This window comes from Nycticebus coucang, chromosome 11 (genome assembly GCF_027406575.1).
Source record: "Nycticebus coucang isolate mNycCou1 chromosome 11, mNycCou1.pri, whole genome shotgun sequence".
NCBI lineage: Eukaryota > Metazoa > Chordata > Mammalia > Primates > Lorisidae > Nycticebus > Nycticebus coucang.
In genome coordinates, this window is record NC_069790.1 from 110,364,003 (window position 1) to 110,384,649 (window position 20,647).

At 46.5% G+C, this 20,647-nt stretch overlaps 1 protein-coding gene across 1 annotated transcript; it reads right to left on the reverse strand.

Annotated features, from left to right (window-relative positions):
- Nucleotides 1-1,859: 1,859 nt before the first annotated feature.
- KLRG2 (killer cell lectin like receptor G2) lies at nucleotides 1,860-20,475 on the reverse strand. Its single transcript, XM_053553420.1, has 5 exons — nucleotides 19,648-20,475; nucleotides 12,398-12,499; nucleotides 11,885-12,030; nucleotides 2,493-2,596; nucleotides 1,860-2,111 (listed from the first exon to the last, which is right to left on the reverse strand). The coding sequence occupies exons 1-5, from the start codon at nucleotides 20,432-20,434 to the stop codon at nucleotides 1,991-1,993; spliced, it is 1,260 nt and encodes a 419-aa protein (XP_053409395.1). The 5' UTR covers nucleotides 20,435-20,475; the 3' UTR covers nucleotides 1,860-1,990.
- Nucleotides 20,476-20,647: the final 172 nt, after the last annotated feature.

A 20,647-nucleotide genomic window follows, 5' to 3' on the forward strand; every position in this document is an offset into this window, starting at 1 on the left:
AGCCACATATGGTTCTCCAGATCCCCACGTACAGCTCCTCCACCAAATCCAAACTTCACAGAACAAAGGACCGTACTCAAGGAGTCAGAAGGCCCCCGTGGAGTTAGACATAACTGGCTTTTATTCTAGACCTTCCCCTTTCTAGTTGGGTGACTTTGAACAAACCACTTTCCTTCTCTGGCCACTAAATCAGTTAACAAATTTCCGTACGCTCGTTAACTACATGCAGATGTGGGGAACCCAGGGCGGAGGGTGGGGCAACACGTGCAGCTTCCTGCCCTTGCGTGAAGTACTGTGATTGGCACCTGCCCCACCTCCTCCGCCCATTTCACTCTGGCCAGGGAATTTCCATCTCCTTTTTTTGTTTTTACATCCTAAGAGTGTGAGAAATTTCTCTTACCTAAGACTCTCCATCCCTTTCTCCCAGATGGCCCAGACAAGTTCTTGGTTTAAAGGCACTAATAAAGGTCTCTGTTTTGGAGGGATTTGGAAGTAAAGTCTGACTTTGACGCCCTCCAGCCCACCCTCCTGCCTGAAGGCTTTCACTGAACTCCCCTGTAGACCATCTTCAACTTGGTTGTCTCACGGCCATGAGGCAAAGTGGAGACTCGAGGCTGCCCATGTTCCTCCTGTTGCTGTCCACCGTCGGGCCCCGCGCTTTGCGACAACTCCCTCCTGCCTCTCTGGGGCAGCCAGCTGTTCCTGACCTGGTGGGCCTGTCTTCTCTGCCTCGTCCCCGCCTTGGGCATCAGCTTACTAGGGGCCCCAGCCAGCCCCAAACGCTGGGTCTCCCCAGGATCTTACTGACCCCTGCCAACCCCTAGGGCAGAGGAGACACTTCTACCTCCCTTGTCCAGGGGCCAATAGGTCTTTCTTTTGCTGTTCTCCGCAGTCTGTTGGTGGCAAACGGAATTCACAGCAATGTTGTTGTCTTTGCCAGACGCCACCGCCACCCAACAACTGAAGACTTGTTTCAGTGAGGTTTCAAGAGAACCCAGCTTGGAATTGGCTGTGATTGTTAACACTGCTTTCCCTCTGGGAGTGAAAGGGTACAGGGGTGAGAACAGGTTGGGGAGAGGAGGATAGAAAATGTCCTTTTTAGGCTGGGCACAGTGGCTCATGCCTGTAATCCCAGTGCTCTGGGAGGCAGAGGTAGGTGCCCTGAGCTCATGAGTTCAAGACCAGTCTGAGCTAGAGCAAGACCCAGGCTGTAAAAATAGTCAGGCATTGTGGGTGCCTGTAGTCCCAGCTACTCGGAAGGCTGAGGCAAGAGAATTGCTTGTGCCCAGGAGTTTGAGGTTACTGTGAGCTGTGACACCACAGCATTCTATAGAGGGCAACAAAGTGAGACTCTGTGTCAAAGAAAAAGAAAATGTTCTTATTATTTTTTGAGACAGAGTCTTACTCTGTTGCCCTGGGTAGAGTACTGTAGCATCATAACTCAGACTCAGGCTCAGACTCTTGGGCTCAAGTGATCCTCCTGCCTCAGCCGCCCTAGTAGCTGGGACTACAGGCACCCGCCACACCACCAGCCAGTTTTTCTACTTTTAGTAGAGATGGGGTCTTGCTCTTGCTCAGGCTGGTCTCAAACTCCTGAGCTCAAACAATCCACCCACCTTGGCCTCCCTGAGTGCTAGGATTATAGGCTTAAGCCACTGAGCCTGGCTGGAAATGTCCATCTTAATGGGGGAGAAATCAAGGTTCACGAAAGCTAACAATCCATCCCAGCCACCACACCAGTCAGCTTCAGAAGCTGCAGGCTAAAACTGGTTCTCAGACCCAAGGACACAGCAAACGTCGTCCCCCTCAGACGTGATCTTCTTGTGTTGGGGGCAGCTCCCTGGGGTCACTCAGGCAGGCTCCTCCTGAGCAGTGTAGGGCACCTGGAAGGTGGAAGCCAGGTCCAGGGTCAGGCTGCCCAGCTCTCAGTGGTCTTTTCTTGGGGGTGCTGCATGGCCCCTCAGTAGGCATAGGACTGGCAGTGCCAGCGTCACTTGGTCCCCTTGGCACAGACCCAGGGTCTTGGAGAGCTGCAGTCCCTGGCTACAAGCTTGCCCTTCTCCAGGCATGCGCAGCTGAGACCCGGGGTGTCCTCGTCATCATCCGGGAGTCTGCAGGTAGGAGAGAGGAGGGAAGGGAGGCGATCAGGTCCCTGTGCCTGTTCCCCACCTGGCCCAGGCACTGTGAGACCTGCCAGGAGGCTATCCCCTAGGTGGTCAGCCACATGGCACTGGGTGAACCACCTTGCTCTGAGCCACAGGATGTAAAATGAGGGTGACAGTCCTGCTTGGGAATGCACTGGGAACCCAGACAAGGGATGGAATAATGGGGACTAAGCAAACGTCCAGCCCTGAGCACGGGCAGGGCTGGTTTCCCAAGTGGCAGCCTTAGGCTGTGGATGAACAGGAGACTGAATCTGTGCACAAACCGAGGCTTCTGAAGAGCAAGGGATGGGGGTTTGCGAGAGGAGGAGAAAGCCCATGGTCACTCACAGCTGCGGTGGCAGGGGGGACCCGTCGATCCAGTGCCAGCCCTGGGGGCCTCGCTGGGCCCCTACCCAGGAGTACTTGGTGACTGGGTATCGGCTCAGGAAGTCCTGAAGGAGAAAAGCAGGCTGGACACTCTTCTCTGGACACCAGTGTGGCTCACCTAGGGCATCTGTTTTCCCTGAGGTTTCCGCAGGATCTCAAGTGACCCATCAGAGGAGAGAATCCACTCAACCAATGTGCACAAGACACCGCTGACTGTGAGAGCTGTGTTGGGTGCTTGCTGGGTGCCAGGCGCTGTGCTTGGGACTAAGGAATGAGGGTGGCCCCATCTCAGCCAAGAGATGTGATGCCAATCACCACTGAGAGACACACCATGCAAGTGGAGCGGCAGAGAGACAGGGAAGGGGGCGGGAGGAAAGTCAAGAGGCTGCAGACACGTCCAGGGAACAGCAGATAGCCCGACGGGGGGGGACAAACAGTCCAGTCACCAACCAGAGCATCATTACCTTGCCTCGGTTCAGTGCAACAGTGTTAAGGCCATTAAAAGAGGCAAGTATGGAGCCCTTGGACGAACCTGGGGAGAGTTATAGCCTATTATGTAAAAAGATGAATCAAAATTGTGGCATGACCATAATAATAAAAAAACGTATTCACACTGAAGGCAGACACACAAGGAACAGCAAAAAGCAAGCATGTTAGAGAGCTGTTGGAGATGGTTTTTTTTTCTTTTCAATATTTGTCTTCAGTGTCACATTTTTAACAACGAATTAAAGCAAAAAAGACTCAATGTCTTTAAATATATATTTAAGATTTTTTATGTTGGGAAAAAATGTTTAAAAATCGTAAGTCCCAGCATGAGGACTTGGAGCTGGTGCAGTTCCCATCAGCTCAGGCTTCCTGGAACCTAATTTGGTGCTACGTAGGTAAGAGAGCAGCCAACACCATTTCCATTGCATGAGCGGGTGATTTCACTCTAGGGAATAGATCCAAGAATATAAAGGGGAGAAAATGAATTTACCCAAAGATAACATAGTGCTATTTATAAAAAAAAAATTGAAGCTATCCAAATGCTCAGTAATCAAGGAATAACTAGGCAAATTATGGGATGTCAACATGATGGAAAATTATACTGCTATAAAAATGATGAGTACCTAGAAAATGTAGTTATGCAGGAAAATGTAAATATAAAATCATGCCAAGTTAAAAAAAAAAAAAAAGCAGCCCACCCCAGCAAGTACATATCACTTAGATTAAGAAGCACATATTCAGACAGATATGGATTAAAAGACCGATGTCAGTGAATTTGGCATATGCTCACTTCTTCTTCCCACTAAATTGAGTTAGCAAAGGTAAAACCTCTCTAGATAAAGCCTGGAAATTAGAAAGTAAGCACTGGAACGATGATTGTCCCCTGAGCGCCACTCCACCCATTCTTCAGGTCTCAGCTTTAAGGTCACTTCCTGTAGGGACACCAGGCTGACCCCCTCCAAGGTGAGCTGGGGGCCGCTTCCCTTCCCTGGCTCCCTTAAGTTTCGTGGACAGAGCTATTGTGCTGCCGCCTTTTAATAGCTTGTCAGGTTCTGTATTAGACAGTGAACTTGGTAAGGATGGGGAGCTTATCTTACTCAACACGGCACTGTGAGAACCCAGCACACAGTAACCAGCTCAGTAAAACCACCTCCTTCCTTTCTGCCTGAGCTCTGGAGATCCCTCCCTTCCCTCCAGGCCTCTGGGGTGCAGGATCTGTAGGCCGATCCCTGCCCCACCACTACCCCTAACACTCCCTGGTCTTCCTAGGGGTTCAGATTCCTGTTCTCATTGTTAACAAAAGTCACAATGTGGGAAAGGCATTGTCTAAAGTTATAAACAAATTCTAGAACTTCTGAGTAATATGTGGCTTAAAGGACTGTTATCTCACAATGGCACGAGAGGTCCCAGGGCCTCCACTATCTTAAGCTCTGGCTTCTCCCACTGGTGCCAATGTGGAGACAGGGAATGTAATCTTGGGCAGAATGACTGGATATTTATATCTTAAAATTAAGGTAAATTATTTCCTTTGCCTTCGTATGTTTCTTTCTTTTTTTTTTTTTAATTGTGGTAAAAGATTTGTAACATAAAATTGATCTCTCCATTGTAATTGTACAGATCGAGGGCATTCAGTATGTCTATGTTGTTGTGAAATCATCACCAACATCCATCTCCAGAACTTTCTCATCTTCCCAAACAGAAATTCTGTACCATGAAACAACAGCTCCCCATTACCCCAGCAACAAGCATTCTGCTTTCTGTCTTCATACATTTTTCTTTTAATATTAAAATATTTCAAATTACTTAATGTTTTTAATCCTAGGATGTATAGTTACTCATATTTTCATCTTTTGAAATCAGGATGTGGCTCACATATAACACGCTCTGTTAAGGTAGCTCCTTCCCTCCTCTACTTTGCAAAGTAAGGCTGGTATTAAAACAATGATAAGCACTTAGACTTCCTCCTTTTTTCTAATTCTGAGCAAAATGGGCTGTTTGGAAAGATGAGCTGTGTTTGCCCAACAGCTGTGGGCACAGTGGCCCCTGGCATGTCCCTGGGACTTGTATCCTCAGCTGTCCCCCCAAACCCACCCTTGCTCAGAACTCAGGAGGGCCCCAGAGCTCCACACTCATCATACTCCAGATTTTCTGAGATCCAAACCTGGATCTCAAATCTCAGCTTTGGTCTTTTTACAAGGAAGGACCTTTTAACTCAAAGAGTTGCAGAGATTCAAGGTAAGAGAGGAAAAAAAATATCCCATGCAAATGGAAACCAAAAATGAGCAGAAGTGGCTATTCTTATATCAGATAAAACAGATTTTAAATCAAGAACAGTTAAAAAGGACAAAGATGACAAAGGGGTCAATTCAACAACAAAATATAATTCTAAATATATATGCACCTAACACCAGAGCTTTTAGATTCATAAATACTACTAGACCTAAGAAATGAAATAAACATCTATGTAATTATAATGAAGGACACTCCCATGACAGAATAAGACAGATCATCAAGACAGAAAATCAACAAAGGAACACTGGGCTTAAATGAGACTCTAGAACAAATGGACCTAACTAATATTTATTGAACATTCCATCCCTAAATTATAGAACATACATCCCTCTCATTAGCATACGGAGCATTTTCCAAGATAAACATATGTTAGACCACAAAACAAGTCCCAGCAAATTTTTAAAACTCAAAATACCACCATGTACCTTCTTAGACCACAGGAGAATACAACTAGAAATCAATTCCAAGAGGAACTCTTGAAACTATACAAGTATGTGAAGAAATCAACAAATTTTGATTTGGAAAATTTTGAAGATGGAAATCAACAAATTTTTTTAAGTGAATGACAATGGTGCCACATGCTACCTAAAATCTCTGGGATATAGAAAACCAGTGCTAAGAGGGAAGTTCATTGTGCTAAATACTTACATTAAAAAAAGAGATCACAAACTAATGTCATGCCTCAGGGAACTAGAAAAACAAGAGCAAATCAAATTCAAAGCTAACGAAGATCTGAGTTGAACTAAATGAAACTGAAACTGAAAGAACAATACAAAGGATCACTAAATGAAGAGATGGTCCTTTGAAAAGATAAAATGGACAAATCACTGGCTAGATATAACTAAGAAAAGCGGAGAGAGAAGTCAAATAAGCTCAATCCAAAATGAAAAAGGAGACATTACAGTTCCTACCACTGAAATGAGAAAGATAATCTGAGACTACTATGAACACCTCTATACACACACAAACTAGAAAATCTAGAGGAAATGGATGCATTTCTGAAAACACACACCCTCCTAAGCTTGAATCAAAAAGAAACAGAAATTCGGAGCAGACCAATAATGAGTAGGAGGATAGAATCAATGATAAAAAAATATCCCAACCAAAAAAAGTCCAGGACCAGTCAATTCATAGTCTAATTCTACCAGACCTACAAATAAGAACTGTTATCTATCCTACTGAAACAGTTTCATAACATCAAGAAGGAGGGAATCCTTCTTAACTCATTCTAAAGTTATTACTCCTATGCTAAAGTCAGGAAAGGACACAACATAAAAAGAAAACTACAGGCCGATATCCCTCATGAACATAGATGCAAAAATCCTTAACAAAATACTAGCAAACTGAGTCCAATACACATCAAAAAAAAAAAAAAAATCACCACAATCAAATGGGTTTCATTCCCGAGATACTAGTTCAATATATGAAAACCAGTAAATGTGATTCACCATATAAACAGAATTAAAAACAAAAACCATATGATGGCTTAGCACCCGTAGCTAAGTGGTCAGGGCACAGGTGGGTTTTTTTGCAGCCAGGGCCTGCTAAACAACAATGACAACTACCACAAAAAATAGCTGGCATTGTGGCAGGTGCCTGTAGTCCCAGCTACTTGGGAGGCTGAGGAAAGAGAATTGCGTAAGCCCAAGATTTTGAGGTTGCTGTGAGCTGTGACGCCATAGCACTTTACTGAGGGCAAATTAGTAAGATTCTGTCTCAAAACAAAACAAAAAACCATATGATCATCTCAATAGAAAAATTATTCAATAAAATACAGCACCCCTTCATAATAAAAACCCTTAACAAACTAGGCATGGAAGGAACACATTTCAAAATAACAAAAGCCATATATGACAAGTCCATAGTCAATATCACACGGAACGGGGTAAAGTTGAAAGCATTCCCCCTAAGAAATGGAACAAGACAAGGATGCCTACTTTCTGTACATCTGGTTGACATAGTACTAGAAGTCCTAGCCAGAGCAATGAGGCAAGAGAAAGAAATAAAAGGCATGCAAATTGGAAAAGAGGAGGTCAAAGTTTCCCTGTTTGCTGGTGCTATGACCTTCTATTTAGAAAACCCTAAAGACTTCTCCCAGAGACTCTTAGAATTGATAAATAAATTCAGTAGTCTCAGGTTTCAAATTAATATATACCACTTAGTAGCATTTCTATACAGTAATAATAGCCAACCTGATAATCAAATGAAGAACTCATTTATAATAGCTGTAAAAAAAATACTTAACCAAGGAGGTAAAATATCTCTATAAGGATAACTACAAAACATTGATGAAAGAAATAATAGATGACACAAATAGAAAAATATCCTATATTGGAGGAATCAATATTGTTTTGTTTTTTTTTTTTTTTTTTTTTGAGACAGAGCCTCAAGCTGTTGCCCTGGGTAGAGTGCCGTGGCATCACAGCTCACAGCAACCTCCAATTCCTGGGCTTAAGCGATTCTCCTGCCTCCACCTCCTGAGTAGCTGGGATCACAGGTGCCTGCCGCAGTGCCCGGCTATTTTTTGGTTGGATTTGTCGTTGTTTGATGGGCCCAGGCTGGATTAGAACCCGCCAGCTCAGGTGTATGTGGCTGGCGCCTCAGCCGCTTGAGCCACAGGCACCAAGCCAAGAATCAATATTGTTAAAATGTCTATTCTTCTCAAAGTGATTTACAGATTCAATGCAATTACCATCAAAATACCAATGTCATTTTTCATAGAATTAGGGGGGAAAAAAGTCCTAAATTTCATATGGAATCAAAAAGAGCCTAACTAGCAAAAGCAATTTGAAGCAGAAACAAATCTGGAGGCATCACATTGCTTGATTTCAAATTATATTACAAGGCCATAGTAATCAAAACAGCATGGTATTAACATAAAAAAAGGCACATAGATCAATGGAATGGGACAGAGAGCACAGAAATAAAACCACACACCTATAACCATCTGATCTTTGACAAAGGAGATAAAAACATCCACTGGAGAAAGGACACACTATCCAATAAATGGTGCTGGGAAAATTGGACAGCCAGATGTGGAAGAATGAACCTCGATCCCTATTGCTCACCACACACAAAAACTAACTCGACATGGTTTAAAGACTTAAATGTAAGACCTGACACCATAAAAATTCTGGAAGAAAACTTGGAAAAACTCTTGTGACATTGGCCTAGGCAAAGAATTTATGCTTACAACCCCCAAGCAAATACAGCAAAAAATAAAAATAAATAAGTAAATTGAACTTAATTAAGGTAAAAAGTTTCCACACAGCAGAAAAATAACCAATAGAGTAAAAAGATGACCTACATAATGGGAGAAAATATTCACAAACTGTATATCTGACAAAGCAGTAATATCCAGAATCTACAAGGAACTCAAATCAGTAAGAAAAAAAAAACAAATAATCCCACTAAAAAGTGGGCAAAAGACATGAACAGACATTTTCCAAAAGAAGATATACAAATGGCCATATGAAAAAATGCTCAACATAACTAAACATCTGGGAAACGCAAAATAAAACCACCTTGAGATACCTTACCCCTGTCAGAATGACTTATTAGAAAGTAAAAAAAACAGGGCGGTGCCTGTGGCTCAGTGGGTAGGGTGCTGGCCCCATATACCGAGGGTGGAGGGTTCGAGCCTGGCCCCGGCTAAACTGCAACAACAACAATAACAAAAACTGCAACAACAACAACAATAACAAAATAGCCGGGCGTTGTGGCGGGCGTCTGTAGTCCCAGCTACTCGGGAGGCTGAGGCAAGAGAATCACCTAAGCCCAGGAGTTGGAGGTTGCTGTGAGCTGTGATGCCATAGCACTCTACTGAGGGCAAAAAAGTGAAACTCTGTCTCTAAAAAATAAAAGGAAGTCAAAAAACAATAGATATTGGCATGGGTGAGATGAAAAGGGAATGATTATACACTAGTGGGAATGTAATTTAGTACAATGTCTATGGAAAACAATATGGATATTCCTCAGAAAGCTAAAAGTAGAACTACCTAATTCAATCCAGCAATCCCACTACTTTGGGGATCTACCCTAAGGAAAAGAAGTCATTATATCAAAAAGACACATGCGTTTGTATGTTTATCACAGCCCAATTTACAGGGAGTCAACCTGTGTGTTCATCAACTGATGAGTGGACAAAGAAAATGTGGTATATATGTGTGTATGTTCACACACACACACCGTGGAATACACTCGGCCACAAAAGAATGAGATACTGTCTTTTGCAGCAACTTGGATGGAAATAGAAGCTATAATCTGGAGCGAAGTATCTCAGGAGCAGAAAAACAAATACTGCATGTACTCACTTTTAAGTGGGAGCTAAGCAATGGGTATATACAGTCTTATACAGTGGTTCAATGAACTTTGGAGGCTCAGAATGGGAGAGTATCGGGAGGGGAGTGAGGAATCAAAAATTACCTACCAGATACACTGTATATTATTTGCATGATTAGGACAGTAAAAGCCTTGACTTCACCACTATACAATTCACCCATGTATTAAAAAACCACTTGTTGCAGAATATGATTGTCTTAACACAATAACTAAGAAAATGCCAGGAATGCTATGTTAACCAGTGTGATGAAATGTGTCGAACTATTTATAAAACCAGTGTATGGTGCCCCATGATCATATTACTGTACACAGCTATGATTTAATACTAATAAAAAACCCCCCACTTGTTCCCCCTAAATCTACTGAAATTAAAAATAAAACGAAACAAAGCACAGAGCAGGTGCTCAGTTCAGGTTCATTAAAGCACTGGCTGAAGGAATGCTGCTCTGTCACGCAGATCAGCACAGCTAACACAGATTCTTGGCACCTGTCCTCAGTCAGGTAAAATTAAATCAGGGATTGGTGGGAATGTAAAATAATACAGTCACTGCAAGAACACATATGGTGGTTCCTAAAAAAATTAGAAATAGAATAAATCATATGATCCGACAATTCCGTGGCTGGGTTTATTCTCCAAAGAATTGAAAGCAGGATCGCAAAGAACATGCACACCCACGTTCTTAGCAGTACTCACAATAGCCAAAACGTGGAAGCAACACAGGTCTTGATTAACAGATGAGCAAATAAGCGAAATATGCTATGTACACACAATGGACTATTACTCAGCTTTGAAAAGGAAGGGAACTCTGATATGTTCTATAACACAGGTGAATGTGGAGGACGGATACTAAGTGAAATAAAGTTAGTCAAAAAGTCAAATAATATATGATTTGATTTATATGAGGTACTTATAGTAGTCAAAATCAGAGGGGCAGAAAGTTGAGTGGTGGCTGCCAGGGGCTGGGGGCAGAGAGAAGTCGGAATTAGTGTTTGAAGGGTACAGCATTTCAGGTGCACAAGAGGAAGAGTGCTCAGTGGAGGAATGGTGGTGATGGCTGCACACGACATTATGCAGGAATTAATACCACTGAACTGTGTACTTAAAATGGTTAAGGTGGTAAATTTCATGTTATACACATGTCTACTTTAACAACATTTTTTTTTTTTTTGTAGAGACACAGTTTCACTTTATTGCCCTCGGTAGAGTGACGTGGCGTCACACAGCTCACAGCAACCTCCAACTCCTGGGCTTACACGATTCTCTTGCCTCAGCCTCCCGAGTAGCTGGGACTACAGGCGCCTGCCACAACGCCCGGCTTTTTGTTGCAGTTTGGCCCGGGCTGGGTTTGAACCTGCCACCCTCAGTATATGGGGCTGGCGCCCTGCTCACTGAGCCACAGGCGCCGCCCTAACACAACTTTTAAAAATAGAAAATCAAAATTAAGCCACGGGCTGGATCCAGGTTATTGGTCTTTTTTTATAGCTGCTCTGAAATCCACTGACTAGATTACTGGTCAGCTAATATTCACTTCTTGTCCTCTCTGCCCTGGGACAGAATATACCACACTGCCACTCTGATGTTGGGGTTGGCCGTGTTAGTGCTTTGGCCACTGGGATGTCAGCTGGTAAGACATGAGCAGTGGCCTTGTATGATGCTTGCATGGTTTAGCTGGCTTCTTGCACTCAGGCCCAGCCAGCCCGTGTCCTAAAGCTGACCAGTGAAACCCAGCCAACACCAGCCTATCAACAGTTGACCTACAGACTATCAAGAGATAAGTGCATATTGTCTTAAATCACAGAGGAGTTTGGGATGATTTGTTACCCAGTATCATTACAGCAACAGCTGACTGGTATACTCACTTGAGGTACTTTATTTTCCTTTCTACCTCCCAGAGAGGACATGTGTGTCTGCGTAGCTCCCACTCCTGCCCCATCAGCAGGCCTGGACCAGCACACACTGACTCCTGACCTCACAGCTAACTGTGTGACCACCAGGCTGGATGGGAGTATCCCAGCTCCACCTCTTAGAATGAAGAGCAAGTTGAAGACCTTAGAGACGAGACGTCTGGTCCCCTGCATATCACTTTATTCCTCTGGGTCTGGGTACTTCTATGTGGAGAGTTGCACCAGATCTTTGGAATTCCTTCCACTGCTAGGATCCTGAGGTCTGGAATGACGTGTATCCCCAGGTCCCCCCCACCCACCACCACCGCAGCTGGCCTTCCCCTTCTCACCTGGGTGTGGTTGAGCAGGGGGAGGGTGGCACTGTGAGCTGAACAGAAAGCCTGGCTGGCCTCCCAGGGTTGTACTTCCACAGAGAGGTAATAACAGTGTTCCTCCGACCACACCCAGCCCGGAGGGCATGGGTGGCACCTGACCCCTGTAAGCAGAGACCACTAGTGAGCTGCAGGGTAAACCGTGTGCATGTAACAAACAAATCTGGCTGCTGCCTAGACCGAGGGGGCAAATCTGGAGGCCTGGAATTGGCAAGATTTGGGGCAGAAAGGACGGTGAGCAGGGCCCCATGGAAATTGCACAGGCTGGCATCCAATTGTTCGTTGGGGCACAAGCTGTATCTAGTGGAAGGAAGGACCAAATTGTTTTCAACTTTGTTCAACAAGCCCCATGGCTTCATGTTGCACCTCGCAGTGAGGGTGAGGTTGTCTTTCTAATCCCCACGGTGCTAGACACAGCCCTGGTGCTTGACTGGCAGGGAGAAGGGACAGTGGGGCTGGGGAGAATCCTACCTGCTCTTGAGGCCAGGGCCACAATGGTGACCGCAGCGACTGCCAGGAGCACAGCCATGACTGCCAAGGCCCAGCGCAGGGACTTCATGTACGTGGGCAGCCCTGGGGTGGGGCAAACAGGAGAGGCAGGTTAGAGGGGACCGCCCCCACCCAGAACCAGGCCCACCTATCCAGCACCCACCCTGTTGGCCCAACTTAGGTTCCAACTTTATATTTCAGAGAAAGAGAAGATGTTCTTCTTAAATCATTAGTATAGAAGACATAGATTCTATTCCATAAAGAGAAGAGATAATTGGCCAAAACCACTTACTGAGCACTTACTGTACATTAGACACGGGATACAGATGCCACAGAGAATAGGAAAGACCCTGCACTCAAGGAGCACAGGCACGCGGGAGAAACCATTATGCCACCAGGAAGAGAAGCGAGGGCATACGGGAGCTGACGGGCCTGGACACAAGTCCCACCTGGCTTCCCAAAGTGCTGGGATTACAGACCTAAGCCGCTGTGCTCCACGGGCCACTCCAGTGTTCTTGATGTTTTCCCATTTTACCATCAACATCACACCTGCCTTCTCAATTTCTCTAGGTCTTACATGCTGTGCACGTAGCACTCTGCAGACAGAGCAGGACACAGCTCCGTTAGCAGCAGCAATCCTGCACTCAGGGACCACGTGGACCATACAGATGGCTGGACTGAGGCTGAGGGAGGGAGGTGAGCTGTGGAGGCGGCGGGAGGGTGTTCCGGCTGGAGGCATGGGCGGCAATGGCTTGGAACTGGATGGCACTTAAACCCTGGCCTGTTAACCAGGGAAGCCAGAGCAGGGAATGTGGAGGATGGGAGAGGGCAGGAATGATTCTGAGTGGTCGATTGCAGCCATGGACAGTGATGAACAGTGTTCCATCTAGAAACCCACACCCACTAAAGTAACTGAGCATTCCTGAATTTGAACACAGAAGCATGAAGTCAGCTATAGCAAGAAGGGAACTCTCCTCTCCCAGAATCGTTACAGCAACAGGCCCAAGAGTCAACCTGGACCTCCGGACGAGGGTCAGCAATGACCACAGAGTCATTGTGAAGGTTGTAACAGCAAAATTATTATACTGGCCAAAGCTTGAAGTAAAAGCAGAAGTAATTCTGCAGCAATATTTTACTATTTCAAAAAGACTAATTGCATTTAAATCCCCCCATGTATATTAGTATAATATGTATCCATATATAAATACACACGTACATATGGTACACACAAACAAAAAGGAACACATTTCCAACGGTTTTAATAAAGCACATTTTCAATCATAATTCAACTTTTAAATCATAGACACTTTTGAAATCCCTAGTTTTTCATTTGCATTGGAGGAAAAATCTGCTTCAAAGATCAGAAAGGGATGTGTGTCACATTGATGTACGAAAAGTCAACATTCCATCTATGACTTTTCTGAAATCTTTTTAAAAAATACTTAATCTGGGGCGGCGCCTGTGGCTCAGTCGGTAAGGTGCCAGCCCCATATACCGAGGGTGGTGGGTTCAAACCCGGCCCCGGCCAAACTGCAACCAAAAAATAGCCGGGCGTTGTGGCGGGCGCCTGTAGTCCCAGCTACTCGGGAGGCTGAGGCAAGAGAATCGCTTAGGCCCAGGAGTTGGAGGTTGCTGTGAGCTGAGTGAGGCCACGGCACTCTACCGAGGGCCAAGAAGTGAGACTCTGTCTCTACAAAAAAAAAAAAAAATACTTAATCTGAGGGCAGTGCCTGTGGCTCAAAGGAGTAGGGCGCTGGCCCCATATGCCAGAGGTGGTGGGTTCAAACCCAGCCCCGGCCAAAAACAAAACAAAACAAACAAAAAAAAATACTTAATCTGCTAAGAAGAACATGTTCCAGCTCCATCTATGTAAACACGAAAGAGGTAAAGTCTCCATCTTTCTTTAAGGCTGCATAATATTCCATGGTGTACATATACCACAATTTATTAATGCATTCGTGGGTCGATGAGCACTTGGACTTCTTCCATGACTTAGCAATTATGAATTGGGCTGCAATAAATATTCTGGTATAAATATCTTCGTTATAATGTGATTTTTGGTCTTCTGGGTGTATACCTTGTAGAGGAATTGTAGGATTGAATGGCAGGTCTATTTTTAGATCTCTAAGTGTTCTCCAAACATCTTTCCTAAAGGAATGTATTAGTTTGCATTCCCACCAGCAGTGTAGAAGTGTTCCCTTTTCTCCACATGCACACCAACATCTCTGGTCTTGGGATTTTGTGATATGGGCTAATCTTACTGGAGTTAGATGATATCTCAAAGTAGTTTTGATTGAATGGAAGAAAAAGTATCCAATGTACTCAGCCCTACTATGAAACTAATTTATAGCTTTTATATGAAAGCTATAACCCAATTATAGTCTAAGAATATGGGGAAAGGGGAAAGAGAGGGGAGGAGAGGGGGGGAAGATGGGTGGAGGGAAGTAATTGGTGGGACCACATCTACGGTGCATCTTACAAGGGTACATGTGAAACTTACTAAATGTAGAATATAAATGTTTTAACACAATAACTAGGAAAAAGCCAGAAAGGCTATGTCAACCAGTGTGATGAAAAGATTTCAAATTGTACATAAAACCAGCGCATGGTACCCCATGATTGCATTAAGGTACACAGCTATGATTTAATAAAAAAAAATTTAATCTACTTCTCAAAGGGATGTGACCAAAATTTCCATCAATTGATGAAAGGATAAACAAAATGTGGTAGATCTGTACACAGGACTATTACTCAGCTATAAAAAAGAAGGAAATGCTGGTGTATGTTACAACATGAAAAACCTCGAAAACATCATGTTAAATGAAGGATTCCAGACACAAAAGGCCACATATTATTTGAGTCTTTTGATATGAAATGTCCAGAATAGACAAATGTTTAGAGACAAAACATAGATTAGTGGTTACCTTGGGGTCAAGGTGGAAGGGTTGGGAGGGGCTACTAAAGAGTAAGTTTCTTTTTGGGATGATGAAAATAATCTAAATTGATTGTGGTGATGGCTGCACAATTTTGTGAATACACTAAAAACCACTGACTTGTATACTTTAGATGGGTGAATTTACAGTATATGAATTATATCTCAATAACACTATTACCCAAAAGAAGGGGGCTTGAAAATGCTTGGAATAAAAGATACCTATTAATTCTTTTTTTTTCTCCAAGCTTTTATCTTTTAATAAATTGAGTCTTAAAATAACAAAACAGAACTAAAAATGCTGAAAAAGAAACATAAAATAAATCTACCAGTCACCTAAGTAAATATAAGGATGGTTGCTGAACAGTAAATTTAGCTCTAACCTTTTATCTTTTATGTTTTATTTCTTGAGATCCCTGAAAACCTACACCTCTCTAGCTCTGACCTTTCAGAAAACAAAGCAGTAAAGAAATACAATCTTGTCCCTAACTTCTCACACACCGTTTGGGAGGACCCACCTAATTCCAAGAGGCTGATTTGGGAATGGCCCTGTGCAGAGCTACCTGTTCTCCCAAACTACCAGCCAAAGGGAGATCCCCACCCTACCCCATCCCACCTCTCAGAAGCTTTTTTTTCTTTTGAGACAAAGTCTCACTCTGTCACCCAGACCCTTGCCTTAATTCGCCCTTCTTGTTGAGATAAGCACCCTGATCCCACAGGAAGAAACCGCTCAGGAGAGCTCCAAACCCAAGCAGCGTCCCTCAGGCCAAGCCTCGGTCTTGAGCTGGGAAAACAAAAGTTTTTTTTGTTTTGTTTTGCTTTTTAGAAACAGGGTCTGGCCATGCTGCCCAGTCTGGAGTGCAGTGGCTATTCACAGGGTGAATCCCCGCCCTGTTCAGCATGGGAATTTTGACTTGCTCTGTTTCTGATCTGGGCTGGTTCACTCCTTCTAAGGCAACCTTGTGGTCCCTAGAAGGTTACCATGTTGATGTGGAACTCAGTGCAGACACCAATCAGCATAGTACTACCACCCAGAACTCCTGGCTAGAGTGGTCCTTCCTCCTGCCTCAGCCTCCTGAGTGGCAGGAAGGGCACACTATAGGCACACCCACCACACCCAGCACCCGAGGTTCTTTAACCCACATTTCCCAGAAAGCAAAGCCAGAGAACGAACCATCAGCACCCACCTGGGATCTCTCATCCTCCCACCTACTCTCGCGCACAGCCCTGGTTACCTGATCGTCTCTAGAACTGTTTGGATGTGGCAACTTTCCTGATCGTCCAGTCCCAGAATCTGACATTCAGCATTGTTGACCACACTCTCCTAGGAGTGCTCCCCTTTTCCTGCTTCTGCGCCTCCTGAGTCTCCTCCTACCACTTACACTGGCTCTTCTTCCTCTTCTTTTATTTTTTTCTTGAGACAGAGTCTTACTATGTCATCCTCGGTAGAGTACCGTAGTGTCACCGCTCACAGCAACCTCAAACTCTTGGGCTTAAGCTATTCTCTTGCCTCAGCCTCCCCAGTAGCTGGGACTACAGGTGCCTGCCACAACACTCAGCTATGTTTTGTTGCAGTTGTCATTGTTTAGCTGGCCCCGGCCGGCTGCCAATCTGCCAATCTCTATGTGGCCACTGCCGTAACCTCTGCGCTACTGGCGCTGAGCCTCTTCCTCTTCTTTTAAGTGACATCCCTACCTGGAACTCCCAAAGGCACCTCTCATTTATTTCTCCCACACCTCTAACCACATTCTCCATTTTGGAAAGATATCACAACCCATCCTCTAGGGCAGAGGTTCTCAACCTTCCTAATGCTGCGACCCTTTATTATGGTTCCTCATATTGTGGTGACCCCCAACCATAAAATTATTTTCATTGCTACTTCATAACTGTAATTTTGCTACTGTTATGAATCGTAATGTAAATACCTGAAATGCAGGATGTATTTAGGCGACCCCTGTGAATGGGTCGTTCGATCCCCAAAGGGGTTGCAATCACAGGTTGAGAACCGCTGCTCTAGTGACTCGTGTCAGAGATGTAGGAGTCACCTGCCTCCTCCCATGAGTTTACCTTCATGGGCTCAGTGGCCCAGCCTGTGTGTATCATAGATACTCCTACCTCGGCCATAGATGGAGCCCTCAGCATATCTCGATGAACTAATGCCATCCTCTCCTTACTGGTGGCTCCTTCTTCTGTCTCTTGTGTGGCCTGGCCTTCCCCCACTAGAGAATCAGAGCTCTCTTTCTAGAATAAGAACCCAACCATGTTATCAGCTCAGCCTTGTTTGTCATAGCTTTTTTTTTTTTCTGAGACAGAGTCCTACTCTGCTGCCCAGGCTTCAGTGCCATGGCTTTAGCCTAGCTCACAGCAACCTCAAACTCAAGGGGTCAAGTGATCCTCCTGCCTCAGCTTCCTGAGTAGCTGAAACTCTGTGTGTGCACCACCATGTCTGGGTACTTTTTATTTTTCTTTTCTTTTTTTTGCAGTTTTGGTCGGGGCTGGGCTTGAACATGCTACCCCGGGTATATGGGCTGGTGCCCTACTCCTTGAGCCACAGGGACCACCTGGTACTTTTTCTATTTTTAGTAGAGATGGGGTCTCCCTCTTGCTCAGGCTGGTCTTGAACTTCTGAGCTCCAGGGATTCTTCTGCCTCGCCTCCCAGAGTGCTAGGATTACAGGTGTGAGCCACTGCACGCAGCCCATCACAGCTTCTTTAAGATGACATCTCCCCAAAGATATCAATGATCCCTGCAGCCTGGGATTATGTTAGGTTATATGGCAAAGTGGAATTAAGGTTGATGATAATCAGTTGACCTAGAGAGGGGGAAATTATCCTGGATTACCTGGCTGGGCGAAGTGTAATCATAGGGGTCCTTATAAATAAATGGAAGGAGGAGGTGGAACCTTTGGGGCAGAGAGGCAGTGGTGGGAGAAGGATTCAGCTCAACATTGCTGGATTTGAACACACAGAAGGCCATGAGCTAAGGAATGCAGTGGCCCATAGAAGCTGGAAAAGGCAAGGAAAGAGGACCTCCCCTAGGCCCCACCCCACCCCATCCCAGAAAGTGATACAGCCCTGCTGATTCAACTTCATATCAGTAAGCTGGTGTCAAACTTCTGATCTACAGCACTGTGAGATAAATTTATGTCACCCAAGCCACTAAATTTGTGGTAATTTGTTATAACAGCAATAGAAAATATTCCATCTCTCTGGAATTACTCATGCCTATAACCTAGTTCTCTGGGAGGCAGAGGTGCGTGGAATGCTTGAGTTCAAGAGTTGAACCAGATCAGCCTGAGCAAGATTAAGACCCTTATCTCTACTAATAATAGAAAAACTGGCTGGGCATTGTGGCAAGTGCCTGTAGACCCAGCTACTCGGGAGGCCGAGGCAAGAGGATTGCTTGAGCCCAGGAGTTTGAGGTTGCTGTGAGTTATGGCGCCACAGTACTCTACCCAGGGTGACAGAGTGAGACTGAGAAAGAAAAGGAACCAAAGCAAGAAAGAAAGAAAAGTAAGAAAGAAAATATTCTATCATGCAGAAGTGTGCTCACACCAGACTCTGCAAATGTTTCCCAGTGATCTAAGCCTCTGAACCCTACCTGTCTATGAACCCCTTTAGTTGGTGCCTGTGGAGCTGGCTTGTCCTATATCTCCATCAGCCAAACGACCCCCAGTTAGCCTGCTGGGCAGAGCTCTGGCCCTGCCTGGCCCCTGCTCTTGTCCATCTCCCTACCTAGGAGCCCCGACCACTCCCAACTCGTACTCACTTTTCAAGATGAGGCTCCAGCAAGCTTTCTCATGCCCCAAGTTCACCAGCCACACCCTTCAGGTTCCTTGACAAGGCTTGTTTATCTTTCTCTGGCTCTTCTGGGCCAAGCTGTCTCTCCTGCCTCACCCCCAACATGCACCGGCAAACACACAAGCTAGCCATTCTGGGTTAGGGTTAGCGTTAACTCAACATCTGCTGAAGGGATGCGTGTGTGGAGCCAAGTGCTCTTAGATATGTGGAGAGAAGGAACCGGCCTGGACCTTGGAGAAGTCGACCCATGGCAGAGCAGCGGTCTGGGGCCGCCTGGAACCCGCGTTTCTGCCTGCAATGACCAGCCCTTGATCCTAATTAACTACGTCTCATCTGGAACAATTCACTTAGACCAGATAGATGTTTCTGGTTGTTAAGCCCCGAGGCCGGGTGGGGTCGGGGCACCAGATGGTCGTCCATGCGAGTGGCCCGGGGCTGGGCAGGTGTGGGTGTGGGTGAGGATGTGTGTTCACGCTGCGGCGGCGCCGGAGAGCACCTACCTAAGAGCGCTATCGCCTGGGGCAGTTTCTTGTTGCCGGGGTGTAGCAGAACAGAGTCCTCGTTCTCCAGCCCCAGCTCTTTGCAGCGGCAGCGGCACGTGGGGTAGCCCGCGCTTCCCTCTGCGGGGCTGGCCCCACCTTCGGCGTCGCGGCCGCTCTCCGTCCGGGCTGTGGTCAGCGGCGAGCCGCGGCCCCACGTGCTGCCCGGGGATGGTGTCCGTTGCAGGAGCGGGTGCGCAGGGCCGGCGTGGCGGGGGAAGGCTGGGGACTCCGGCACCGGCACAGTGAGAAAGCGCGTGGAGGGAGCTGGCGAGGGCGCGCGGCTGCCGCCGGCCGAGCCCACGGGCTTCACGCGCACGTCCACCTGCAGTTCCACGGGCGCCCAGGCGCCGGGCGCAGGTTCGCCCGGGGCGGCCCACGGCAGCAGCTCAGCCCCGGCCGCTTCGCCCTCCCGAGGCTGCTCGGCCGAGGCGGGACCCGGCGACGGCGGCTCCGGGCCGGCTGACCCCAGGCGGCGGAAGGCGCCGTAGCCCAAGCTGAGTGGCGGTCCCCGCTGGAGCCCAGGGCGAGGAGGGGACAGCCGCTTCTCGCCCGGGGGGTCCAGGCCCGCGCCTGCCGCATCCTTAGCGGTCCGGTCCAGAGTTGGGCTGCCTTGGGGACTCCCGGGCTGTCGCGTCCCCGCGGGTCTCTGCGACTGCTCCAGGTCCGAGACCTGGCTTCCCACGGGCTCCGCTGGGAACTCAGCCCCAGGTAGGCCTCCTGGTGACGGCTCACCGGCCCGCTCCATCCCGTGCGCGGTGCACCTGGGGCTGGTAGAACCCAGCTCACCTGGGGTCAGGTAGAGCTACGTTGCGACTCCTGGGTCCGGATTGGTCCAGACGCGTCGCTGTGCTGTGCTGTGATTGGCTGTGGGCAGGGTTCTGTTTGCCAGCCCCCTTCAGCCCACAAGCCTCGCCAGCGCGAGCAGGGAGCCTCGGTGGGCAGTGGACTCCGCCGAGGG

Excerpts from the sequence above, each read along its gene's own strand:
- KLRG2 (XM_053553420.1), bottom strand. The coding sequence starts at position 20,434 with ATGGAGCGGGCCGGTGAGCCGTCACCAGGAGGCCTACCTGGGGCTGAG. Across the intron at positions 2,597-11,884 it reads CCCTGCTCAACCACACCCAG|GACTTCCTGAGCCGATACCC; the intron begins GTGAGAAGGGGA and ends TTTCTCCTTCAG. Across the intron at positions 2,112-2,492 it reads TCCCCCCTGCCACCGCAGCT|ACTCCCGGATGATGACGAGG; the intron begins GTGAGTGACCAT and ends TCCTACCTGCAG.